Below are 27,756 nucleotides of genomic sequence, written 5' to 3' on the forward strand. Positions count from 1 at the left end.
TTGGCACATTATGCTTTATTATTTCAAGAATGGTAAAAACGCAACTGCAACGCACAAAAAGATTTGTACAGTGTTTGGAGAAGGTGCTGTGACTAATCGAACGTTTCAAACGTGGTTTGCGAAGTTTCGTGCTGGAGATTTCTTGCTGGAAGATGCTCCACGTTCAGGTTGACCAGTTGAAGTTGATAGTGATCAATCGAGGCATTAATTGAGAACAGTCAATGTTATACCACGCGGGAGATAGCCAACATACTCAAAACATCCAAATCAAGCGTTGAAAATCATTTGCATCAGCTTGGTTATGTTGATCACTTTAATGTTTGGGTTCCACATAAGTTAAAGTGGTAAAAAACCTTCTGGACCGTATTTCCACATGCGATTCTCTACTTAAACGTAACAAAAACGTTTTGTTTTTAAAACAAATTGTGACGGGCAATGAAAAGTGTATACTGTTCAATAATGTGGAATGGAAGGGATCGTGGGGCAAGTGAAATGAATCACCACCAACCACACCAAAGGCCAGTCTTCATCCAAAGAAGGTGGTGATGTGTATATGGTGGGATTGGAAGGGAGTCCTCTATTATGAACTCCTTCCAGAAAACCAGTCAGTTAATTCCAACAAGTACTGCTCTCAGTTAGACCAACTGAAAGCAGCACTCGATGAAAGCGTCTGGAATTAGTCAACAGAAAACACAATCTTCCATCAGGATCACGCAAGGCCGCATGTTTCTCTGATGACCAGGCAAAAACTGTTAAGGCTTGGCTGGGAAGTTCTGGTTCATCCGCTGTATTCACCAGACATTACACCTTTGGATTTCCATTTATTTCAGTCTTTAGAAAATTCTCTCAACGGAAAAAATTTCAATTCCCTGGAAAACTGTAAAAGGCACCTGGAACAGTTCTTAGCTCAAAAAGATGAAATGTTTGGGAAGATGGAATTATGAAGTTGCCTGAAAAATGGCAGAAGGTAGTGGAACAAAAGGGTGACTACGTTGTTAAGTAAAGTTCTTGGTGAAAATGAAAAAATGTGTCTTTTATTTTTACTTAAAAACCGAAGGAACCTTTTTGGCCAACCCAATATATATGATTAAAGACTTGTATCTAGAATATATTTTTTAAAACTGTTAATTTAAAACTCAGTAGTAAGAAGACAAATAACTTGAATAAAATTTGGAAAAGGTTTGCACAGACACTTCACTAAAGAAACAGTACTGATGGCAAAAAAGCACATTAAAAGATGCTTAACCTCTTTAGTGATTAGGGAAATGCAAATTAAAATTACAGTGATACACGTAGGGAATGGTGGATTTGGGATCTGGGTGCAGGTCTGACTTCAAAGCCAGTAATCAGTTTATGAAGGTTTTAAAAAAGAAGAAGAAACGGAACTTATAAGAGAGGAAAGTGCTACAAGTTTCAAGACAAAAGATGTTGGTGTCTGTGTGTGAAATAGAATGTATTCTATTTCTTCAAGAGTATTAGGTCTGGGGACTTCCCTGGTGGTCCCATGGTAAAGAATCTGCCATCCACCGCAGGGGACTTGGGTTCCATCGCTGGTCAGGGAACTAAGATCCCACATGCCGCAGGGCAACTAAGCCTACATGCCGCAAACTACAGAGCCCACGCGCTCTGGAGCCCGAGCGCCACAACTAGAGAGAAAAACCTGTACGCCGCAACTAGAGAGAAGCCCGCATGCCTCAACAAAGATCCCATGTGTCGCAACTAAGACCCGACGCAGCCAAAAAAAAAAAAAAAAGTATTAGGTCTGTAATACTTTTTACTCCGGTTTATCTGTGTGAGTCTTGCCATGCTTCGACCAGGTATAAACTACAATTTTCATGTCAGTGTATAAATATTTTAAACATTTAACCCTAAAAATAACATTTGATCCCCTAGACCAGTATTTCTTAAAATGTTTGACCTCTACATACAGTTAGAAATAATAATTATATTGTGATTCAGTATACACTCCCATGCACACATAAATGAGGCAAAATTTCATGAAAAAAATATTTCTTGTTACACGGAATACACCCTGTTTTCTGTTTTGTTCTATTTTATTTTTGAATGCTATTTGTGATCAATAAATTGATTCATGACCTAAAAAAAATTAAAATTATAATGAGCTACCATTTATTCAATCACTTGGATGGTCTGAAACAATTCCAAATGTATGTATGAATGTAGAGCAGCGGGAACTCTCATAACAGTTCTGGTGGGAATACAAAATGTTATAGCTACTTTGGAAAACAGTTGGACAGTTCATTATAAAATTAAAGATGCATTTACTGAAAGAACCAAGCCATCCACATTATGTCAAGTGAAAGAAGCCAGATATAAAAGAGTACATACTGTACAATCTCTCGTTTATATGAAATTACTGAATGGTAAAACTCTAGTAAGAAAGTAGATCAGAGGTTCCCAGGGGCTGTAAATGGGAGAGGGGATTGACTGTAAAGGGGCAGGAGGGAACTTTCTAGGGTGGTAAATATTTCTTTCTTTCCAGCTTTACTGAGATACAATGGACATTTAATATTGTGTAAGTTTAAGTTGTACAGTGGTTGATTTGTTACAGTTATGTATTAGGAAATGATTACCACAGTAGCATTAGTTAACCCTGCCATCACCTCACATAACTGCCTTTTTTTTTTTTGTGGTGAGAACACTTAAGATCTACTCTCTTAGTAATTTTCAAGTATATAATATAGTGTTGTTAACTATAATACCATGCTTATACGTTAGATCCCTAGAATTTACGCATCTTATAAGTTGTAAAACCAACCTCTCACCATTTCCCCCACGCCCCAGCCCAGGCAACCACCATTTACCCTCTGTTTCTGTGAATTTGGCTTTTTTAGATTTTACATGTAAGTGATATCAGACCATGTCTGTCTTTCTCTGTCTGATTTATCTCACTTTGCATAATGCCCTCAAGGTCCATTTATGTTGTTGCAAAAAGCAGGATTTCCTTTCTCATGGCTAAATAATGCTCCATTGTGTGTGTGTCTGTGTGTGTGTGTTTTCCATCTTGGCTGTACAAATTTACATTCCCACCCGCAGTGCACAAGTGCTCTCTTTCCTCCACATCCTCTCCAGCACTTGTTATCTCTTGTCTTTTTGATGACAGCTATTCTAACAGGTGTGCTGTGCTTACTGTGGTTTTGATTTGCGTCTTTCTTTTGATGAGTGATGTTGAGCACCTTTTCATGTACCTGTTGTCCATTTGTGCCTCCTTTTGGGGGAAATGTCTACTCACTTCTTTTGCCCATTTTTTAATTGGGTTGTTTGGTTTTTTGTTTTTTTTTTTTGCTGTTGAGTTATATGAGTTCCTTATATACTTTGGCTATTCACCTCTTATCAGATATATGGTTTACAAATATTTTTTCCCATTCTGTAGGTTGCCTTCTCATTTTGTTGATGGTTTCTTTTGCTGTGCTGTGCAGAAACCTTTTAGTTTGATGTAGTCCCTCTTATCTTTGCTTTTGTTGTTTGTGCTTTTGGTGTCATAGCCAAAAAATTATTGTCAAGACCAGTGGTAAGGAGCTTTTCCCTGTGTTCTCTTCTAGGTTTCATGGTTTTAGGCCGAAATTTCTTTATCATGACTGTAATGGTGGTTTCATTACTATATATTTTTCAAGACTCATTGAATTACATACTTAAAATTGGTGAATTTTATTTTTTATATGTTACGCCTCAACAAAGAACCATAAACAAATTGAATGTCTACTGTCTGTCAAATGCTGTGTTCGGAATGTGATTCAGTTAATTTGATGTGGTTCCTCCCACCAGGGAGCTCACAGTCTGTAGATGTGGTGTAGAAACATTTGCAGTTCAGAGAGATAAGAGCACTAAAGAGAAGTACTGATGAGGCACAAAGGAAGGTGTTCTTGATCCGGGAAAGCCCCACGAAGGAGCTGCTTGGCTTCTAGTTTGATGGGTGAGCAGGAGTCAGATGAATGTAGAGGGGAAGGGTATTCCAGGCGAAGGCATGTGAGTTTGAAACTGCAGGTTATGTTTTATAAACCACAAGGAGCCTGGTATTGCTGGAGCCCTGGAGCTGTGAGATTTATGTTGAAGTGGTAAGAGTTGAAGCTGGACAGGTTGGCAGAGAGAGAAAAAGTGGAGCGTTTCTCATATTTGCCTGACAAACTCATATTGCAAGAGAAATTATGTACTTGAGAGACAGACCCTCCCTATTGGATGAGAAATGAGATGATCAATGCACCTGTCATTTCTATTCATTCCTTTGCTTTTGGCTTCAAAACAAACAGAACAACAGAAATCTTGCTTTTACAAAATCAACTGTTTTAAAATAGGAATTCTTCCTGGACAGACCTCAGCTGAATTTGTGTAACTAAGGCTGTACTTGAGCTTTTGCACGTTACAGGGAAGAAATACATTTTAGGGTTTGAGAAAGCCTTTATTTAATACCAGCCATCTGGGAAAACTGCTGAGATTAGTAGGACATGGCTTGTGCCTTTAAGCAGATATCAGTTTCCTTGTACCAACAGGGAGAAGTACAAAATCTCCCTCACCTTACATATTTTGGAAAGGAGAAAACCTTACAAAACTGCTTGTTGATTCAGCTCCATGTATATGACATTCTTGAACATCACTCTCTATGCTTGGAGCGATGCAGGGAAATGTATGTGTGTGTCAGAGTGTGGCGGGAGCAAGCGCACAGGAGTTGGGTTAATGAGTGGAACGGCTGATGTTGAGAGCCTGCTCTAAAGTCCGGGGCTTTCTTGTGTATTACAGGCAATGGATTTTGAAGGCTGGGCCGACACCCTCTTTCTTCTGCAGTTCACCCTCTCTTGTGTGATGGGGTAAGCCTTTGCTGCCTTGTTAACAGATAGTTTTTCGAGGCAGATTTGTTCTAGCGTCTTTTTGCCTCATTCCTTAGTATCCTGTTCTGTCTCTTGAGTATATCAGCTTAGGATAAACCTCCAGATTCAAGTGGTTTCACCACCCTTGGGAATGTGCCCTCAGGGCTACCAAACTGATCTCAAAGTCATGCTTAGAAGGATGAAGGAAAAAAGCTAATATTTACCCAATAAGCTAATATGTGATAAGCACCATTATATTTCAACATGCATTATTTAATTTTATTTCTACATTGACCATTTGACAGATATTGTTGTCCCTTACCTATGAGAAAGCAGGCCCAGAATTCAAGTAAATTGTCTAAGTTTGCAGAATTAGTAGGTAGCAGTGGCAGCCTTTGAATTTAGGGCTGACTTCTCCCTGCCAGGTTGTAGAAGGCAAGAGGGTATCTGCAAATGTGCTGTTATCTGCCTCTTCTCTTCACCTCCAAATATCCCTAATGCTTTTTTCCCTCAACCAGTCATTTCGCTCCATATTTGTGACCAGATCTGGCACAGGCTAGGTACATAGTGATTGGATGCTTCAAAATAAAGTTGACGTGATACCTTGGTACTGAGTCAGGCTTCGAAGCCTCATTGTAAAATCTGGGGCTGCTGACTGCTGCCACTTTGTTGTTAAGTGAACTATATCCCCTCTTAAAGTAGTTCTCATTTGCTTTTCTTCCATCCTTAAGAATCTCTCTTGCCTTCACCCTGGTCTGGAATCATATTGGCCTCACGGTGACATGCACACCTGAGCCAGGGCCTGTGAGTCCTGAGCTTTCTATCTGGGTTAGGTGAATTAAGACTGTGATCTAGAAAGAGTACTCATGATTGTGAATGGTGGTTTCAAGGTTTTGGTGCGGTAGCTGGGAAAAGCACCTGATCGTTAAATGTACGTGTGTTTCTCTTTAATGAAATTTAAAAAAAATCTGAAGCTGCAGTATAAGCAGCAGTGAAGTAGGGAAAGCTCACAGTCAGTCAGTGACTAGTAGAATGTACTGGCATGGCCAACACTGTTTCTCTTGGCTACAGGTTATTATAAAATCAGCAGTTGAATCTTACTTATAAGATACCTTTTCCTTCTTTTTTCCAGATTTATCTTGATGTATGCCACAGTACTCTGCACTCAGTATAATTCTGCTCTTACAACTACAATAGTTGGCTGTATTAAGGTGAGTTGAAAAAATACTGTTCTCTTTTGGGTGCCTTCTTTATTTGAAAAGTGTTCCTCTAAAATAAGTCTGGCTGTGGCCTTAAGTCCCATCATTCTTATTTCCTCATGTGTTGCCTTGGTAGTTTGACGACTTGTGGGGTGGTTTCTAGAACAATCCTTAAGAACTCAGGGAAAGCATCATCTCTACTTCCAGGCAACTTAGGTCTGAGGAGTATGGGAAAAGGAGAATGTGTCATCTCAGAGCAGAGGAAGGAGAGTCAGCCCTGTTTCTCACAGAGCAGATGACTAGCTTGGTTCTGATAGGTTTGTCCCTTTAACTCCCAATGAGAATTGTTCTCTGCCTCGCTGAGTTCTGGCTGTTCTGTAGGAAAAGGATGCCTGCCAAAAGCTAATCCAGGGAGTTTTCCTAAGCGTGAGCCAAACCTTAAATGGCCCACTTTTAAAAGCTGTGTCTGACATTTCCAGTGATGTCATTTCCTCCTGATCCATTTTATTTGAGGGAGGCTCATTTGTCTTCAGCCAGGAGAGCCAAGCTGACTTGAATATTGAGCTGCAGTTAGTGACTTGAAGCCTGAGGCCTCTTTCATCTGACTTTGTGATTCTGGTGCTTTAAGATCGAAGAGGCCACAGCATCCCTGAATTCCAAAAGAATTAATGAGGTAGGCTTGCTTTCTAAGAAAAGCAAGATAGAGGTAGGTCCTGGATCATTTGGAGGAAAGAGTGCAGTTGCCCTTGGAACTTACTTTCTGGTGCCCCATTTGTCAATAGCGAGGGAAGGGGTTGCAGAGGCAAAGTTTGTACTGTTCTGCTATGTTTCCCTTTACACCCCCAGTGGAGTTGTGTCTGCCTGACCTCATTTTAGAAACTAGATTTGGGTTAAAACTTCAGAAGGTCTGTGTCTTCAAATCATGGATTTGGAGTGTTTGGTGTGAATAGAATTCTAAATTAAACTATAACAAGTAGTTGTGTGACTTCCCGTGAAAGCTAGAGATAGGCATTCAAAGGCCTGGCCTGGCTGAGACAGTTTCAGCCCCCAAATTAGCTCTCAGCCCTGTTTCGGTTTTTGTAAAGTGAGTGCTTCAAGAGCAAAGTAGATGACTTGCCTTTTCAGAATAAAAACAGTAAGAACATGAGAGACAGAACAGTTGGTGCCATGTTTTTAACCAAGAAGGATGGTGAGGGAAAGTTATTTAGCAGATAACTAAACCTATTTGCTTAGAATTTCTTAGTGTACGTTCTTTTATCATTATTAGCATGGGGTACAAATACAGTCATGCTCTCATTAACATAAAGTCCAGTACTTTTCTTTTGATATTTCTTCCTTCCCACAGAACTGTATGAACTTAGTCCAAAGGGAGCAGTTTTACTTCCAAACTCTAGAGGGAGGGGAAAAAATGGATTATCTGATTATAGTTGACCCTTAAACAATGCAGGTTTAAACTGCTCTGGTCCACTTAATACTCGGATTTTTTTCAGTAGTAAATATTACAGTACTACACCATCTGTGGTTGTTGAATCCACAGATGCTGAATCACAGGTAAGGAGGGCCATCCATAAGTTACAGTCGGATTTTCCACTCACCCCTAACCCCTGCTTTGTTCAAGGGTCAGCTGTGGTTTATAATTGCTGTTGCTTCTCACGGCCATGTGGTTTTGCTATTAAAGGATGTCTTATACCTTCAGACAGATGGGAGTACCCTGATGTCCTTGCTGGTTTGGAGTGTTTCAGGCCACAGTGGCGCTTCTTTCATTAGCCTCCCAGTTACAACCCTTGTAGCTCAGTTACTGTTACAGCAGGCTTCAAGCTTCCTTCTGTGCTTGAGGATCCTAACCCCATAAACCCTTGGGTCAGCATTCCTTGTTTCTCCTGAGTGTGGTGGGAAAATTACTTAGGAGAGCTAGTTAAACACGGAAATTCCTAGGCTCACCTCAGATGTATTGAATCAGAATCTCTAAAGTAGGACGTGGAAATCATCAGGGTTTCCAACTGAGTCTCAGGTATGCTAAAGGCTGAGATTGCGGTCTTAGTTTTGAGCTACCAGCGCAGACTCTTCTGTGCTTCCTGGTAAGCTCTACTTTGGGAACATGAGTGTCTTTTCTGATAGAAAACCTTGGTTAGGATACCCTAATATATACTTTAAGTTTTTCTAACTTCTGGGGCTTCCCTGATGGTCCAGTGGCTAAGACTCCGCACTCCCAATGCAGGGGGCCCGGGTTCGATCCCTGGTCAGGGAACTAGATCCCATATGCCACAACTAAAGATACCGCATGCCAAAACTAAGACCTGGCGCAGCCAAATAAATAAATAAATATTAAAAAAAAAAGTTTTTCTAACTTCTGACTGATTTTGAGCAACAAGCGTTGAGTTCTCTGTCCTTTCCCTTTCTGAAGTTTCTTGGGCAGTTTATGCAAATTAATCTCTCTTTTCCCTGGATCTCTGTATTCCAAGAGGTCCTGTTACACATTTTCCCAAGTTGCCTACCAACCTTGTTTCCTGTTACATGGTATTTAATTTTATTTTTTTCCTCTCAAATAATAAGAAAATCTGCTCTAAAATAACTTTCTGTCTCCATCCTTAGACCTAGAAGAGGCTGACATAATTTTGAATGCTCTCTCAAAGCGTACTCTATTAAAAAAATAATTTTGAAGTTTGTTTTTGGCTTCTTAAAAACACTGTGGCACTATACTTTCTGCTTCACAGGTCTAATCGGAGAGAGCCCAGGTACTAAAAATATTTGTGACATTTACCGTTTCTGGCAGTTGTAATAGCACAGAGGGAGGCAGTGACTTAATGTGAAAGAAGAGGGGTTAGGGAAGAACTGAATAAGAGATGAAACTTTGGAAAATTTTTTTTTTTTTTGCGGTACGCGGCCTCTTACTGTTGTGGCCTCTCCCGTTCGGAGCACAGGCTCCGGACGCGCAGGCTCAGCAGCCATGGCTCACGGGCCCAGCCGCTCCACGGTATGTGGGATCTTCCCAGACCGGGGCACGAACCCGTGTCCCCTGCATCAGCAGGCGGACTCTCAACCACTGCGCCACCAGGGAAGCCCTGGAAAACTTTATATCACCTTTACGGTCTGAAGATAATTAAAAGGGAGCCAGACGCTTTCACTGCCCGGGGCCCAGTTCTATCCCTGGTCTAAGAACTAAGATCTCACAAGCCAAAAAGGGAGTGAGATAAGCAGAAGATGTTTACACCTGGGAGTTTAAGGGAGTTGGGAGAGGTGATTTTAGGTACGCTACTTTGAGATGACTTCCCCTGTGGTTTTTTAAGGTGCCAAGGAAGATTGCTCTAGAAACAGTCTTTGAGTTGGTAAATTCCCCACCATCCCTTTTTTCCTTTTCAAGAAAGAGGGAAAGATGCTTGCATGTAAGCAGATTTTCCTTCTTCACTCTCCCCTGGCAAGTCAACTGCTACCTCTACGGGAGGAAAAAAGCACTCTTCTCTGAGATTGCTAAACGTGCCTTGGTGTTTTCTGCCCCTAGTAATAGCAGTGCTTTTCTATCTAGATTGATAATGTCAGCGCGTGCCACAGGGCAGGGAAAGTTTGATAATCTTTTTAGTATTCTTCAGTATCGGTGAAAGCATTTAGCTTTCAGAGAGAGACTGGGAAGAGACTGATGTCATTGTTTTTTAATTAGTTAATGTTCATGCTCATACTACACTCATTTTAGGGTTGTTGGGTTTTTGTTATTTTCTGTTTATTTGTTTTCGTATTTTAAGGATATATGTTTGGGTCTTTGTATGGATGAGTTTATATGAATATTGAAAAAGTTCAGTTAAACCTATGAAACAGTATATTGCCATTTTTCTTTTTAGAATATATTAATAACTTATATCGGAATGGTCTTTGGTGGAGATTACATTTTCACATGGACAAACTTCATTGGCTTAAATATCAGGTAAGTAAAAATATTTAACTGTAACCACTTTGATGAGTGGATTTGGATTTCAAATAGTCACAGTAAGCTTAGACTGTTTCACAGAAAATTTGTTCATTTATTATTAGACAAACATTTATGGAGTGCCTGCAATGTACTATATATATTTTTTTTTACTAAAAAAATTTTTTATTGGAGTATAATTGCTTTACAATGTTGTGTTAGTTTCTGCTGTACAGTGAAATGAATCAGCTATATGTATACGTATATCCCCTCCCTCCCACCCCACCCCATCTAGGTCGTCACAGAGCACCAAGCTGAGCTTCCTGTGCTTTATAGCATGTTCCCACTAGCTATCTGTTTTACCTACGGTAGTGTTTATATGTCAATCCTAATCTCCCAGTTTGTCCCACCCTTCCTTTCCCCCCACCCCCGCCCCATTGTGTCCACATGTCCCTTCTCTACGTCTCTATTCCTGCCCTGAAAATAGGTTCATCTGTACCATTTTTCTAGATTCTGCATATATGCGTTAATATATAATATTTGTTTTTCTCTTTCTGACTTACTTCACTCTGTATGACAGACTCTAGGACCATCCACATCTCTACAAATGACCCAGTTTCGTTCCTTTTTATGGCTGAGTAATATTCCATTGTATATATGTACCACATCTTCTTTATCCATTCATCTGTCATTGGACATTTAGGTTGTTTCCATGAACTGGCTATTGTAAATAGTGCTGCAGTGAACATTGGGGTACATGTGTCCTTTTGAATTATGGTTTTCTCAGGGTATATGCCTAGTAGTGGGATTGCTGGGTTACATAGCAGTTCTATTTTTAGCTTTTTAAGGAATCTCCATACTGGTCTCCATAGTGGCTATGTCAATTTACATTCCCACCAACAATGCAAGAGGGTTCCCTTTTCTCCACACCCTCTCCAGCATTTATTGTTTGTAGATTTTTTGATGATGGCCATTCTGACTGGTGTGAGGTGATACCTCATTGTAGTTTTGATTTGCATTTCTCTAATAATTAGTGATGTTGAACATCTTTTCATGTGCCTCTTGGCCATCTGTATGTCTTCTTCGGTGAAATGTCTATTAGGGCTTCCACCCATTATTTTGATTGGCTTGTTTGTTTTCTTGATATTGAGCTGCATGAGCTGTTTGTATATTTTGGAGATTAATCCTTTGTCTGTTGTTTCATTTGCAAATATTTTCTCCCACTCCGAGCGTTGTCTTTTCATCTTGTTTATGGTTTCCTTTGCTGTGCAAAAGCTTTGAAGTTTCATTAGGTTCCATTTGTTTATTTTTGTTTTTATTTTCATTACTCTAGGAGGTGGGTCAAAAAAGGTCTTGCTGTGGTTTATGTCAAAGAGTGTTTTTCCTGTGTTTTCCTCTAAGAGTTTTATAGTGTCTAGTCTTACATTTAGGTCTTTAATCCATTTTGAGTTTATTTTTGTGTATGGTGTTAGGGAGTGTTCTAATTTCATTCTTTTAGATGTAGCTGTCCAGTTTTCCCAGCACCACTTATTGAAGAGGCTGTCTTTAAACTATACATTTCACATCTTTCAATAATGCTTTTTAAGAAAAGGGAGACAGTGGTTCCATATTTTATCCACAGTTTTTGGGGAGTCTTTTCTAGAAGTTGAACCCCTTTTATTTAGCCTTCAAAGAATAATCCTTTATTTATTGTGCTAGATGTCAATGCAGTGTTCTCAAGAAAATTCCAGGCTAAAGAATACCAGCTCTGTTAGAGTTGCTTTATATGTGTCTAACCTTGGACATCTCACTGCATTTCTTTAGACTTTATCTTCAACAGTGATGAGGGTGACTTGCATGAAAGATCTTTTTCAGTTTGAGAATTTTGAATTTCATGCTTTTAAACACTATTTTTATGCTTTAAAATTCTCAAATTTTAGAGACCTCTGTCCTGAACTCAGACTTTTATATGTAGTAGCCCACTTGACATCTCTGGCTGACATGTCAAAAACTGAACTCCTTTATTTTCTCCAAAGTCTCTTCCACCTCCACAGCCTCTGCATCTCAGCTGATGGAGCCTCCATCCTTCTAGCCTCTCAGTTCAAAAGCCTTGGAGTCATCCTTGACTCTTCGTCTTATACCCAGTATCCAGTTTGTTAGCAAATTCTGTTGGTTCTGCCTTCAGAATGTCACTTTTCACCATCTGCATAACTTCCATCATCTAAGCTACCAACATCTTTTGCCTAGATTACTGCCTAGTCTTCTGTACTTGTATCACTGGTTTAACTCATCCCCCACCCCTAGTCAGTTCTCAAGAGTTGACAGTATATTCCTTGTAAAAGGTAAGTCAGAACATGTCACTCTTCTTTTTACTCCCCTTCCCCCATGTCTTTCCAGGTCCCAAAGTCCTGACAAGGCCCTACAAGATCTATCCCCTTCTTGTCCTCCAAGTTCAACTCTTGCTTCTCTTCTCCCTCACCTCACTTCATCTACACAGACCTCCTTGCTGTTTCTTTAGAATACAGGGCATGCTCGCTCTTTAGGTGCTTGGACAGGATATTTCCTCTACCTGGAACATTGTACTGCCAGATACTTTGCGTGGCTAATTCCTTTATGCCTATAAATTTTTGCTCAAATGTTACCTATTCAAGGAGGTCTGTCCCGACCACCTTATTTAAAATTGCAGCCTGCTCTCCCTCTTCTGATACTCCCAAACCCTCTTACTCTACTTTTCTATTTATATTTATATATATTACCTATTTTCTATCTCCCCTGCTATAATGTAAGTTCTGTGAAGGTATGGATCTCTGCCTGTATTCTTCACTCACGTTTCCCAAGCTCCTAGAGTGAATCCTGGTCATTGCTTAATAAATATTTGCTTGATCGGATTGCTGTATATTGCTGTATGGATTGGTAAAAAAACACTTTGGAAACTATAAAGCTCTTTTCTAGAATATGGTAGTATCTTTTTTTTTAATTTGCAAGAAAGTATATAACTTCTCTTGAGCTTTTATTTCTTCAAATGTAAACAAATGATAGTACCTATTCTACCTTTCTTATGAATCAATATGAGAATTTAATATTCCATACTAATATTATTAATAGGTTAGTAATTCATTGTTTCCCCTTCCCTGACATTTATTTGCCACTATTGTTGTTTGCCTTTTAGAGGAAAAATCATTTTTTATTTGTGGGGTAGGAGTTGGTGAGATGATGGGTATGTAAGTATACCTGAGGATTGCATATTATAGAAGGAAGATGAGTAGCTGAGTCTCAGATCTTGGTCAGAGTCACAATTCTGATGCTTGCTACCTGTGTGATTTTGAATGAGTTGTTTATCTTTTCTGAGCTTCAGTTTTCTTACGTGTTTGGGATAGAAATACCTATCTCTTTAGAGTTGTTGGAATGAAATAATCCAGTGAATGTAAAGTACCTGATTCATCGCTTCACATCTATGCTTAGTAAATATCAGTCTCTTTCATTAATAGCTGTGAAGAAGGGCCAGGCTGTAAGGATCAACATGGTGAACCAGTTTTGACTTTGGATGTGGCCTGAGTTTCCTTCATTTCTAAAAATCTAGATTAAAGAATCATTATGACATGTTATAGACCCGATTCAGAGATGCCTTGATTTTCTTTTTGTCCCCTTTAAATGAGAACTCGATAGTCAAAATGAAATAAAAGCTGCTCTTTGCATTTTCAGATATCTGCAGTTCAAATCTCTTATAGTATCTTACAAGAAATATTAGGTTTTTGGTTTTTTTTTTCACGTTTCAGGCTACTTAAAAAAAACTTTGAAGTGCCTGAGTATGCTGGAATGTTACAACGTATGTCAGCCTAACATACGTAACATCTTGAAAATTCTTCCAGTGGAATTTCTTTTTGTGTTTAAGTAGTGCATTATAGTTCTGGTTAAACAGTACTGTTTTGCTAGCAAGGTTAGTTGATAATGATGTCATTGGTACTCTTCCCCTCTGTAGTATTTTTAATAATTCCTAATTGCTTTCACATTTTATTGTAATAAATTTTACATGCCGTATCTCTTCTTTTTTTTTTTTTTTTTGTGGTACGCAGGCCTCTCACCGTTGTGGCCTCTCCCGTTGCGGAGCACAGGCTCCGGACGCACAGGCTCAGCGGCCATGGCTCACAGGCCCAGCCACTCTGTGGCATGTGGGATCTTCCCGGACTGGGGCACGAACCCGCGTCCCCTGCATCAGCAGGCGGACTCTCAACCATTGCGCCACCAGGGAAGCCCTACATGCCGTATCTCTTTAATCTCTGTTTCATTATAAGATTAAGGACAATAAGTGGTATACTTAGTCACCAGTCAGCGTTCAAATTATTTGCAGAGTTGGGATTAAAATCCAGGTGACCTTCTGTTTCAAATACTCTTTCCATTACAACATGCTTTACAGCATTTGTAAAGGAAAGTATATGTTGCCTTTTTTTCTTTCACTTTTTCTCTTTAAAATGAAAATTATGGTTTTATTGGTTTTTTTGACTTATCTTCCACTAGTTAATAAGCAGACTCATAGGTTGTGAATATTACTTCTTTTTTAAATGTGAAAACCAAACTTAAATTGGCTACTTAATAGATTTCACTTTGATTGGACATGGTGTCAGTCCATCCTTGGCTGATTGCACTTTGAAGGAAATCACTAATTAAACTGTACTCTTAAAGGATTCTCTGATTAAACTCAGATGCATCTAGCTCCCCTTCACCCTGCCTGGTTTCTTGGCTGTTTTAAGGAAAGTTTAAATAGCCCCCTCTGATATGATTCAATTCCAGGAAGCAGGAGGTTTGCATTGCTAGCTTCTCAGGCTCCATTCAAATTTGATACTGTGATTTATGAAGGCTTTTTTTTTTTTCTTTTTTCAGTAGGGCTCTGTGGAGAGCCTGGCTGTCTCTAACTCCCCTAAGTGCCTTTTTCCAGTGGCCAATTAGTGCATGTTCACCCAAGCCCAAAAAAGCAACAGAGCAAGTGGGGAACGAATAGTGAAGGGTGGTGACAGAACACGCTTCTGTACTTTCATCAGAGGTTGGGCTCTGGCCCGTGGCTTTGGCCCGAGTAATGTATCCTCTCCAGATAATGATACCATCATCCGCATAACTGCCCGGGCTAGAATTTGTAGAATCTCTGGAGCTTATCTTTATCTGTGATTCTTTTTTTTTCCCTTCCATTAAAAAAAAAAAAAATTAACATATGATTTAAATACAGTAAAATGTCCCCCTTTTCCTGTGCAGTTCTGCAAGTTTTGACAAATGCATACAGTTATGTAACCAACTATTACAGTTATGTAACCACCATATTCAAGGTATAAAATAATTGTATTACCCCCCAAAATCTCCCTATGTCCCTTTGCATTGAGCCTCTCTCCCCTTACAAAGATCTGTTTTCTATCCATATGGTGTCCAGAATGTCATATAATGATACATAATGTTATGTAGCTCTTGGTCTGACTTCTTTTGCTTAACATACTGCATGTGAGATTCCATGTTGCATTTGAGATTCTGTGGTGTGCATGTATCAGTAGTTTGTACCATTTTACTGCTGAGTAGTATTCCATTATGGATACATCACAGTTTGTTTATGCATTCATCAACTGAAAGTTATTTGCATAGCTATCAGTTTTTAGGTGTTTTGTGTTAGCTGCTAAAACATTTGTTTAAAAGTTGTGTATGAACATAAGTTTTCATTTCACTTGGGTAAATACTTAGGAGTGGAATTTCTGGGCCGTATGGTAAGTGTATATTTAACTTTGTTAGAAGTTGCCAAACTATTTTCGAAAGTGTCTGTACCATTTTGTGTGACCCCCAGCCGTGTATGAGAGTTCTAATTGTTCCGCATCCTGGCCCTTGGTATCATCAGTTTGTCTTTGTTTTTCAAATTCTAGACATTCTAATAGATCTGTAGTGGTGTCTCATTGTGGTTTTAATTTCCCTAATGATTAATGATGTTGAGCATCTTTTCATGTGCTTATTTGCCATCTGTATGTATTCTTTGGTAAAATGGCTATTCAAATATTTTGCTCATTTCAAAAACTTGAGTTGTTTTCTTAATGAGTTTTGAGAGTTCCTTATATCGGTATATTGTGGATACATGTCCTTTATCAGATGTGTGATTTGCAAGTAGTTTTTCTCAGTCATGGCTTGCTTTTCATTTTCTTAATCTCTTTTGAAGAGCAAAATTTAAAATTTTTCATGAGGTTTAATTTACCAGTTCTTTTTTCTTTTATGGGTTGTGCTTTCAGTGCTGTGTCTAAGAAATCTCTGCCTAACCCAAGGTCACGAAGATTTTCTCTTATATTTTCTTCTAGAAGTTTTACAGTTTTAGGTTTTATAGTTAGGTATATAGCCTGTTTTGTAATAATTTTTATATGTGGTATGAGGTCTGGATGAAGATTCTTTTTCCTGTGTATGTGTTTTTTTAATATAGATATCCAATTGTTCCAGTACCTTTTGTTGAAAATACTGTCCTTTGTTGAATTGCCTAATTCTTCATAACACTCTTTTGAAGTTCTTTTATTATCACTCTTTTATAAATGAGGAGGCTGAGGCTTAGAAAGTTTGAGTTGAATGGATTCTGAAGACATGCATTGAGCCTGTTTCTGTGTGCCAGGCATCGTGCTCCAGAGAGACATGGTGCATTCACTCTTAGCTCTGCCAAGGTCACATAGCTAGTAAGTCATTAAAGGATTTTAACCCAGATGGGTTGGACTCCAGAGTCCAAGTTCTCACCCCTTAATGAATTATCATTCAGTAAATGACTGATTAGTTGTAATGTAACCTAAGTAAACCATATGTAGCCATTGTTACCTTAGATTCTCAGCTATTTGAGGGTAGAAACCACTTGTCTTATTTATAGTTGTGTCAGTATTTATCAGTTCCTGGTCCATAATAGGCATCCAACCAGTAATAATAATAACAAAATACCAGACAGTATTTTTTATGCTTAGGCATTGCCCCAAGTACTCCATACTTAATCTTTAAAACAGCCCTCTGAGACAGATGCTGTGTATATTCCATTTCATAGTGGGGCTGAGAAACTTGCCACATACTACCCAGCTGGTAAATATTCAATCCTTGATTGCCTTCCACATTTTCTTAACTGCAATCTAGTAAATAGTGAATAGATGAATGAATTTATTTTCATATCCCTTCAGGATATGTCATCATACTGGTTATATAACTCTTAAGTCAGCCTCCTTTTGTGTAACACAACCCATTTTACTGTAGCTTCTGACACCAAACTAGAGTCTATGCAGTCTTTGGGGTGGGCCATGGTGCAGCTCAGAGTCTAGCTCCAGAGTTAGGTTCTGAGGTCTTTGGTCTAGCTATCTCTGCCCAGCGCCTGAATCTACAATTCGTTCACTGTGGACTCCTTTGCCTGTTTCCTTAAAAGGATGTGTTGCTTCCTAGTTCCAGACTTCTCCTCCTGAATAATTCCATCCTAGCAGACTCTCTTCTGGTTCTAGGCTTCTCCTGAAGTAAGGACATGAGCTTTCCCTTTACTTAGTAGTTCTCTCATTTGGAGAGAGAGAGGACATGTTTTGTATTATCAGTTGGTTGCTGCTGCTATAACAGTTACCAGGCTTTTTAGAGTTAAATAACTGGCATCTCACTAGAATAACTTGGACTTTTAAATAGGATGTAGGGAGGTTAGCTAGCCCTTGGTTATAGTATAATTCCCTACAGAAGAGCACTGAAATAGAATATAGCCAAAAAATGTGTGTTTTGTTATGGGTACTGCTGCTAGCTATTTATATATAGTTCACTTTTCATGACCTCAGTTTTCATGTGCTCAGTTTTTAAGCTAGAGTTGTCTATCCTAGTTCTGCCACTAAACTTCTCTGATTCACCCTGAGGAAGTCCTGTGAAACTGTGTCATGTGGTCATTAGGTCTAAAGTTATTTTGCAGAAGACTAATGACATTTGAAGGAACTTCTTCCAGGTGTAGGAAACACATAAAATATATTATCTTTTTAAAAGTTCTGATGGGAGTCCTCTACCCACATTTTAAGGTGTTTTAAGAGGCAGAAAAGAAAAAGGAATAGAAGTAGGGGAGGAAATGATGGAAATGCTTGAGTAGTTTGGACTCAGCCCCGAGTTGGAGATTAGTATCAAAGATGCCATACTGATTTCTTGAGGGAAGAGCAAGTGGAAAGGTCCTGAAGTGGGAGTGTGCCTGGTGTGTTCAAGAACCAGCAAGGAGGCCAGTGTGGCAGGTGGGAGTGGAGTGCCTGAAATGAGATGGGGCCGTAGAGGTAATGGGGTGGGGGCAGATTAGGGACAACTTTTTTTTTTTTTTTTGTGGTACGCGGGCCTCTCACTGTTACAGTGGTGGCCTCTCCCGTTGCGGAGCACAGGCTCTGGACGTGCAGGCTCAGCGACCATGGCTCACGGGTCCAGCCGCTCCAGCGGCACGTGGGATCCTCCCGGACCGGGGCACGAACCCGTGTCCCCTGCATCGGCAGGCGGACTCTCAACCACTGTGCCACCAGAGAAGCCCCCTAGGGACAACTTTTAAGAGATAGGAAGAGAGTTGGAGGATTTTGAATAGAGGAGTGACATGATCTGATTTAATTTTAATAGGACCACCCTGGCAACTGTGATGAGACCAAAGGAGGGGAAGTGTGAAATGTTTATATTAATAGTAATGGCTTTCATTTATATAGGAATCACGTAGCATTTATAATAACATTAGGCATTTATATGGCATTAATAACAGCAATGCCGAGGCCCTTTTAATACATTCCCTCAAAAGAGCTTTCAACAGCTGTCATCACTCGAAGGTCACAAAGTATCTATCCAGACTGGCACCAGTAATAAAGGTTGTGGTAGTCTCAGGAACTGAAATCACACAGAGTTGCTTGGGAGATTTCATAGTGGAAAGGATTCTTAGGCCAGGACTTGACCAGTGGGTAGGATTTGGAGAGGTGAGAAAGAGAAGGGTGGGTATTCCAGCCATGCAGTACTGCGTGAGCAGAAGTGTGGGGCTGGAAAGGCAGATGTTGGGTGGAGGCTGGGGAGGTGCTGGTAGGAACTCCAGTACAGCTAGAGCAAGACGTATTTCACAAGGGTGAAACAGGCCTCCCTCAGTATTTCCGGGGGATTGGTTCCAGGACCTGCCGTGGATGCCGAAATCTGCAGATGCTCAAGTCCCATGGTCAGCCCTCTGTATCTGTGGGTTCTATATCCGCAGGTACCGAGGGCTGACTGTGCTAGAGAAGTAGGTTGGTGCCCGAGTGCAGAGTGCCTTGAATGTCTCATAATGGGAAGGATGAATACCCAGCTAGGAAAATACTCTGAGAGTTACTAATACACTACAGATGGTAGAGGTTAGGTCAAGTCTTGCTTACTCATAATACGATTAAGGCCTAATTGGGATGACAAAACCAGGAAGATTTTACTATACTTAGGACTCCTTGACTTTCTGGATGAATAAATTGCTGTGCAGCCACAGAGATGGGGGAGAAGCGACAACTGCCAAAACCCCTTTCTTTTTGCGTTTGGCAGTATTAGTCCCTGGTATGCCTTAGCATTTTGACTCTTACCCCTATTGGATGTCTACTGTATGCTGATTAACCTTTTGAAAATGATCTGTTGTCCTATTAAGTCTATAGTTTAGTTATATGGTTTAACATATAATCATATATAACATTGTTATATAAATAAATTATATAATTTAATTCTCACATCAATCCTGTAAGGGTGGTAGTCTAATCACCATTTCACAGATGAGGAAACTAAGGTTCTGAGCGGTTCTGAGAGTAACTTGCCCCACATTATAGAATTTTGCAGATGTCACAGAGTCCACAGTTAAATGCTTTCTAGTCAACCCTGTGTCACCTCTCTGCTTCCCTTTGTTCAGATAGGAGCTCTGGAAGATAGATGAAGAGGCAGCGTAGCTCTGCTTTATGTGCCTGGTGAGAAAGATGAGAAAAGGGTCCCCAGCAGCTGCTGCGTGTGGAGTGAAGATGGGGTGTCCCTGGTCACTGTAGGAGGAATGTACTCAGAGGCCCTGCCTCAATTATTTGGCAGAAATTGTGTGTATTAGGAAATCGCAGTAAAAGTCAAACTGTCTTAGTTCATAGGTCTTGATATTGGTTGACATATTTTACACATGGAATATGGAAGGCAGGGTCTAATCTAAGAGGCAGAGCTACCTGGCTACACCGGTGAACAGACAGGTCAGCTGCAGGGGGAGATGGAGACAGCCTGTTCCTTCAGACTCTTGTCCGCGGCCATGGAGCTGCTACGTGGAGGGGCGTTTTTAGTATATGTTTGTAGGATGGATTTCTAATCGTATGAGGCTGGCAAACATGTCCATGGCTGCGTAGGTCTTGGAGAGGTAGGTTGTACTTGCCTGATCTTTGGAAGATCAGGAGTGGATCAGAGCAGGTGAAGTGGCACTTGCCAGCCAGGCTTGTGGCATTCTAGCTAGACCCCTGTCTGCAGGACACTCTTGCTTTGTCTCTTTCTTCTGTTTCTTTCCTGGCTGTGTCTGCCACAGCAGGTCTCAGTGAATTAACAATTGGTAGTACTATGATCTGAATATTAGGCAGATGGAGAATTGCTTAAGATTTTAAAAAATCAGTGTTTAGGATTGTCGAATATATAAATACCAGTTCCAAAGTATCAGAGGTCAACTTTAATGTGAATATTTGTAGAGCCAGTAGATTAATGAGAAGTTTTTTGAAGAAGCAGATTTTGATTCAGGATCACTTGATAGTGACGTATAAAAATTTAGATATAGGCCTTTCCCCCCCAAATTGGGTTTTTTCCCTTTCTTTTCTTAGTCCTCCTCATCTCCTCCTTCCAGCTTCCCCACATTCCCAAAGCTTCTAGGAAGCAATTTATATTCTTCCCACAGCATTAACTCATCCCTGCTTTTTGGCACATGGTGTCTTTGCCGATGAATATTTACTTCTTTTCAGGTGATTCAGGAAAGGCCATTTCTGAAGATGTAAACGTTTGATAATGATCAGGTCAGGAATAAAGATGAGATGAAAGCCTTTTATTATTGCCTCATGTTGGAACTTGTGATAACCTGAACAGTCTGTACTCTTTAATCTCCAGAGTTAAGAATAATGGTTTCTGTGTTTTGGTTTTGCTCTGGTTATTTAAACAACTCTGTGGTAACAAGATGCCCTTTTCTTGCATCAGGAATCTTCTTATTATACGTTATCATACCACTGTACCTTTTGTTAACAATGCATCTCGCCTCTAGCCTGTGAGTATTGGAGCTTACATGGAAGTGGGGAGAAGGGAATAAATATTTCCTGATTGCTTACTCTGTGTGCCAGGATTAGGGCCTGGTTCTTTATACGTGTTATCTCATTTATTCTTCAAACAAGTCTAGGTAGATAGTATTATTCTTATCTTTTTAGTACAGAACTAGAATCTCAAGAGAAATTAACAGATTTGCCCAGGGGCACAGAGCTAGCAGTTACATTCAAGATTTGAACCAACACCTAACTCCAGAGTCCATGTTTTTTGTCACACTAACTACGCTAGGGATATAGGGTCCCAGGATCGCCATAAGGAGGAAGTCCAGAGTGAATTCCAGGGCGTTCTTTGTCCTCTTCTATCCTACCTTGCTCCATTATTTCTATTTAGGTGAAATCGGCTTAACGTGAACATAATAGATTGTCTTGACAGGAAAAATAAAAGAGAGCATTGTTATGTTTTAGGTTGTCATAGGAGAGGGGGTCTAGAGGAGGATAGGATGAAAGTAAGAAAGAGCATTCCTTCTACTTTTTTGTGGGGTTGGAAGCAAAGGGAAATTGACTATCATGTAGATGTAAATGTGAACCTCAAAGAAGTTTTAGCTTTGATCAGGAAGGCTATGGTAAGCTGTCTGTCTCCTTGGGTCCTAGCCCAGCTACCAAGGAAATCATCTACTTGATGCATTAGATAAATAAGAAAAGTTTCCAGAAGAGTCGGATCAAATTCTGAAAGGAAAAAAGAAGAAGAAGAAAAAAAAAGAAATGGAAGAAAGCAACCAGATGAAGGAAAAGATGAAGGCTCTGTGAACCCTGGCCCAGGGATGGGTTCCTGAGGCTCCTTTCTTTGAATGGGGCCATAGCAGATATTCAATTCAGCAGTTATTTAATTGTGGTGCTACAAAGTGTCAGGCCTGTGTAAGGCACTCTGTAGAGCTAAGAGTAAAGCCTTGGGAAATTCACAGGCTGATGGGAACAGTATAAAGCCAGGTACCTGCACTATTAAGTGGAGCAGGGGCTATAGGGAGGAAGCCGATTCAGTGGAGAAAATCAGACAGACTTGGGTTTTATTCTGGTCCATCATTAAGATGCTTTGTGACCCTGAGCAAGGTAACCTATGACTTCTGGGACTCAGTTTCTTCATCCCTAAAATGAGCACCTTGAAGGGATATTATAGTGGCAGGAGATGTATGTAAAATGCCTGGCATGTAGTAGACTTCAATAAATGGTCACAATTTGATTATTTAGTACCCTGAATGCCTGATCTGGCTTCCTTATTTGCAGGAGCTATGCAGCTTTTACCCTCCTGGGACCGGGATGCCAAAGTCCAGAGGAGAAGAGAACTAATTTCAAATAAGCAGCAAGTTTATGGATCAGGTGGTCAGGTAGAAGGTGGGGGCCAAATCCAGGATGGAGACATCTGCAAGAGTGTAGGCTAGGCTGCCAGCTGGAGACCCTAGGGAGTCACAGGCGGCAGGCTTGGTGGCAGAGCTGGTCAGGGCAGGTTAGCATGTTGGCTCTTGGAGCTTCTCCAGCTTGCTTTCAGTTTAGTGATTGGGGCAGGAGGCTATGTAGTCCAGGTGAGAGTAGACAAGAATAATCACTGTCGCAGAAGAATGAACCCTCCTGCCGTTAGGTGTGGTAGACAAGTGTGAGGGCTAGCAGCAACCAGCTCAGAGTCTGAGGGCTCAGATGACAGGTTCTCTCCACTGTGACCTTGATTCTAGTGGGAGAGAAACCAACTCTGTGAAATCTCCCCAGGGTCTGCATGTTTACTTACTTATTGGGATGCTTTTTACTCTTACTAAAAATAATATTTCTTTTGTCTTGAATGATTATTTTTGAAAATGCAGAAAATACATATAGAAATCACCTATAACCTTACCGTCCAGATGTAACCATTTTTTAAAAATAAATTTATTTATTTTATTTGTTTATTTTGCGGTGCTTTGGGTCTTTGTTGCTGTGCGCGGGCTTTCTCTAGTTGCGGAGAGCATGGGCTACTCCTCGTTGCAGTGCGCGGGCTTCTCATTGCGGTGACTTCTCATTGTGGAGCACAGGCTCTAGGCGCACGGGCTGCAGTAGTTGTGGCACTTGGGCTCAGTATTTGTGGCTTGCGGGCTCTGGAGCACAGGCTTAGTTGCTCCGCCGTGTGTGGGATCTTCCTGTACCAGGGCTAAAACCTGTGTCCCCTGCATGGGCAGGCGGATTCTTAACCACTGCACCACCAGGGAAGACCCCAGATGTAACCATTGTTAATACTTGTTGTGTTCCTTTCAGACATTTTCCTATTATGATGCATATTAATATACATATGCATGTTCATTTAAATAAAATGGGGTTGGACAATACTTAATATTTTGTAAGATTACAAAATACTGTCATTGCCAGTTTTTATTTTATATCATTTAAATGGATGCATAGTATTCTATTGTATGAATTTATATAATTCCCTGTTGTGGGACATTTATCCTTTAGCTAATTTTCTGCAATTATAGATTTTGTGGTAAATACTTTGTCAATAAGTCTGTGAAGATGTATACAATTCATCCATGAAATGGATTGCTAGGTCAAAGGATAAGCCGAATTCTAAGGGTTTTTATTTCAACAAATTGTCGTGCAGAAAGGCTATATAAAATTGGCACTCCTGCTGGCAACTATGTGCAAACATTCATTTTCCCAAAGCATCAACAGCAGTGGATAATATCATGATGAGGGAAATGTCTCTAGTTTGGTAGATGAAAATGCTATATGTTTTAGTTTTCTGTGCTGTTGATTTGTAAAGGTAGCTCCAGTGCTCACACCAGTCTCCCTTACATTTGCCATTCCTTCCTTCTTCTCTGATGGTGGTTTTCTATTTTGCAGCATTGCTGGGAGCCTGGTGTATTCCTACATCACTTTCTCTGAAGAGCAGCTGAGCAAACAGTCAGAGGCCAGTAACAAGCTGGACATTAAGGGGAAAGGAGCAGTATGACCAGAGGATTGCATCAGCTACATAGGCCCGAGTTTTTGATCAGCTCGGAACACTGGCAGTTCTTATACAGATTCTGAGGTGTCTTGATTATGGAGAAAATACCATTCCTTTGCACTTGTACAATCTGAGGATTGATTGCTGCCTTTTAAAATTTTATGAGAGACTTATAATTGACTCTTTTAAATATGCCATTTGAATTAATTTATATCAGACTGGAAAATGTACTGGGCTTTTTAATTTATTGTTCTTCTATGCCAACAGTGAAACATCAATGTTTTGAAAATATTTTATTCCATAGTTTGATATCCAGGTGTCCCTGAGAGCTGCGGATATGAAGTGCTTCACCTGGAGCCTCAGCATTCACATCGTTGCCGCGTCTGGAGGCACTTGAGCCTTCCTTCTGCTGGAAATGCAGCCAAGGAGCTTAAGTTTCTCTTCTTTGAATTTTCTTTCTTAACAATTGCATTTTCTTCATAAGGATGTCATCACTCCTTTTGCCAAAGATGACATCTTTGGCGCTAAAGAAATGTGTGCAGCTTTGAAGTGTATTGGTTTCCACGCTGGCTTCCCTAAGAACTCATGGGATGAACAGAGTGCTTTCCTTGAAAATATTCTATTCCCTCTTTGTTGTGTAGGATGAGGATAATGAAGGGACGGAGGAAGTAGGCCTTTTCCTCATTTATTCGTCTGTCTCTGATTCATTCATTCAACTAAAATGTACTGAGTATGTAGTTATGTGCCAGGCATTGTGCTAAGTGCTTGGGGGTAAAGGGATGTTTTGGAGGTAGTTGCCTTGCTCTCACTCCTGCTATAGTGACCGAGGGTTAGACAGAGAACTTAGCTCTGTTGATTTATTTAGAAGACGTTGTGACTATGAACAAGTCATGGAAATTTTTTCAGCTCTCAGAAACTGCAGATCTGTAAGCAGGGTTGGAAGCACCTGTCTACCAGCCCCACAGCGATGCGAAACCACATGCTACAGTGTATGTCACATGTATGTGAAAAGCTGCAATTGTAAACCATGCAACTCAGCCTTTCTTCTCTGAGTGAGAATGGCATGCAGGGAAGGGGACCATCATGTTTCCCCATGCTTCCCACCTCTGGGTTTGGTTGCTACTCTTTTTACTCATCCTTGAATCAATATGTCTACATCTTATATTTTTGAGAGTATGGTTTGAGGAGAAAGGCTGGTTAGATGTTTCTCCATTGTTGAGGCTTGGACTGTCTCTGGCAGTGTCAGTGTTAGAGCCATCATCTTCCTTTCCACTTGAGTGGCACGAGCATACCTATTTCCTTTGGACGCTCCCACCTACATCCCACCTCCCTTGGTCACTTGATGGGCATGCCCGATTCTCTCAAGACCAGCGCTGCATCCTGGAGAGCAGCTGTGGATGGGCATGCCTAAATTGCCTCTTTGGGTGGGTCAGGTGTTAACTCGAACACAGTAGTGTGACTTGGCTTTAGACACATCCATTGACTTTGGAGATGAGTGTTTGCTCAGGCCAGCTGTGCAATCATTGTGTAAGAGGCTGGGTACCTTTGTGTTGGTGTACACTCTGGCTTCCATTTCATTAGGTTTGCAATCTACTGGCCTTTGTTGACCTAAACAGTTAGTATTTTGGGGCCTCAACAGGGGACCTGGAAGGTTTTGATTTCTTTTTATTTTTGAAAAAGTATTATATTGAGGTCATTTCACTTTCATATCTTTCCCTTATTTTGTCTTTATCGAAGCCTGGCCGGTGGTGCTGGGTCCCTAGAATTAGCCTCATGGCCAACTCCTAAGTTATAAGCTCCAGGGGTCCTAAGGCTCACTTTTTTCCAGTATTATGTGAGCTGAGAAAATTCAAGTGGGAGAATAGGATATTATCTTGTACAAGATATCTTCTTGTCCCCGTTTTATTGATAAGAAAACAAGCCTAAGGGGTCCTAAGGCTCACTTTTTTCCAGTATTATGTGAGCTGAGAAAATTCAAGTGGGAGAATAGGATATTATCTTGTACAAGATATCTTGTTGTCCCTGTTTTATTGATAAGAAAACAAGCCTCAGAGAAAGTTAGGTGACTTGCTAGTAAGTCACAATTCCTGTTTTTTCCACTGAACCATGCTGCCAATGATAACCTCCCTCCTCCTCTGAGGGAGTGAGGAAACGGGGCTGCCAGCTAAGCTAGCTTGAGCTCTGTCAGGGAGGCAATCTGTTGATTGAATTTGGAGTCAGAGAGGAATAGGCTTTGTGAATCAGGGAGAATGGTGGGTCAGTCTACATGCCTGAGCTTCTGTCTCACTTCCGGGCTGGCCTCGGTTGACATGCACTTCTGGCTGTGAATGTTGCTGCCACTGCCTGGTTTTGCCACTAGGGACAGTGGGAAGTCGTGGGAGCTAATTTTAGCAGTTCTGTTCCTTCTTCTGTCAGCCACACGGAGGAGGGAACTTTGATGTTAGAAATACTTCGTGTGCATTTAGAGGTGTTGGACTAAAACCCCACCAGGGGTTGCACTGCTTCTTGGGGATCAGGTTCCCTTGAAGATCTGTCATCTCTCCAGGTTTATTTGAGGAAATCATGAATAGTTATAACTTCACTAGATGCACATGACCTCAGGGCTCCTGACCTATGCTGAACTTTCTGGATGCTTAGAAGCAGTAGAGTAGTTTACAGCTTCTGCTCTGTCCATGTTGATTGCTGGATGCCCCCTTCAACTGCCACCAACATTTCAAGATAAGAGAAGGAAGCCTGGAGAAGTTGGAGATTGAATAGACTGGCCAACCAGTTTTGAAGTTTGTTTTCAATTACGTGCAGGCTTGGTTATGGCACACACAAAGAGATTTACCTGGCATTCCAGCATCTTATAAGGCAAAAGTTCTTTGACCTGTTAACTACCTCTTGGAAGAAAGAGAGACAGTATAGAGTTAAATGCTTAAATTTGCCCTTTGAGACAGATGAGCTGTGGTGAGAATTTTGAAAACACATTAGTGACTAGTGGCTCCTCATCTTGAGTCAGTGACAGTGATGTTGTCTTTGGCCAGTCTGTTTTTCAGGCAGTGCCAGATTGATTTGAATAACCCTGGTTGGCAGGGTACACATTGCTAACATGTCAGGTGATTTTTAATACCCTTATATGGCAGTTGGCTGTATGAGTCAGTCATTTGTAGGATCCAACTTGCACGTAGGTTAAGAAAGAAAAGTATGTTTGCAGGTTTGTTGTTTGTAGTCCTAGTGTATCAGGAATGCATGGTAAGTTCACATCAGTAACGCTGATGTAGGATCTTCGTGGAAAGAATAATAGAATTTCACTTTTGACTGGTTTGGGAAGGAACCCAGGATTTGGGGAGGGCCTGCCTTTGCTTTCATTATTATGGTATCATTCAGTGAGCAAAGATTGACTGTTTTATTCCAGGCATTATGCTAAGCTCTGGGGCACCTGAGGTGAAGAGGGCAGGGTTCTTGTTCTCAAGGAATGTGTAATTCTTTAGCCAGAACCCGATTGAGAGAAAGAAGCAGATGAAAGGAGTCCGTGATTTATGAGTAAAAGCTGCCTGCACAGTTGTCAGCACCGCTGATCAGGGGTGTCCCACCCACTGCGCTGAATGAAGCACTTTTTTAATCTAAGAGGAGTTATAACTCCTACTAGTCCCCCAGCTCTGAGATGCGTGCCAGGCCATTA

At 40.6% G+C, this 27,756-nt stretch overlaps 1 protein-coding gene across 2 annotated transcripts in view; it reads left to right on the top strand.

Annotated features, from left to right (window-relative positions):
• The window catches only part of SLC35D1 (solute carrier family 35 member D1), a 51,723-nt gene extending 25,755 nt beyond the window's left edge, over positions 1 to 25,968 (top strand). For both annotated transcript variants that reach the window (XM_082675739.1, XM_082675740.1), the window contains 4 exons: positions 4,756 to 4,823; positions 5,956 to 6,034; positions 9,856 to 9,938; positions 23,990 to 25,968. In XM_082675739.1, the coding sequence (XP_082531865.1) occupies positions 4,756 to 4,823; positions 5,956 to 6,034; positions 9,856 to 9,938; positions 23,990 to 24,098 (339 nt within the window). In that variant the 3' untranslated portion in view covers positions 24,099 to 25,968. The remainder of the gene's footprint in view (positions 1 to 4,755; positions 4,824 to 5,955; positions 6,035 to 9,855; positions 9,939 to 23,989) is intronic.
• Positions 25,969 to 27,756: the final 1,788 nt, after the last annotated feature.

This window comes from Grampus griseus (assembly GCF_964374135.1).
Source record: "Grampus griseus genome assembly, chromosome: 1".
Taxonomy (NCBI): Eukaryota; Metazoa; Chordata; class Mammalia; order Artiodactyla; family Delphinidae; genus Grampus; species Grampus griseus.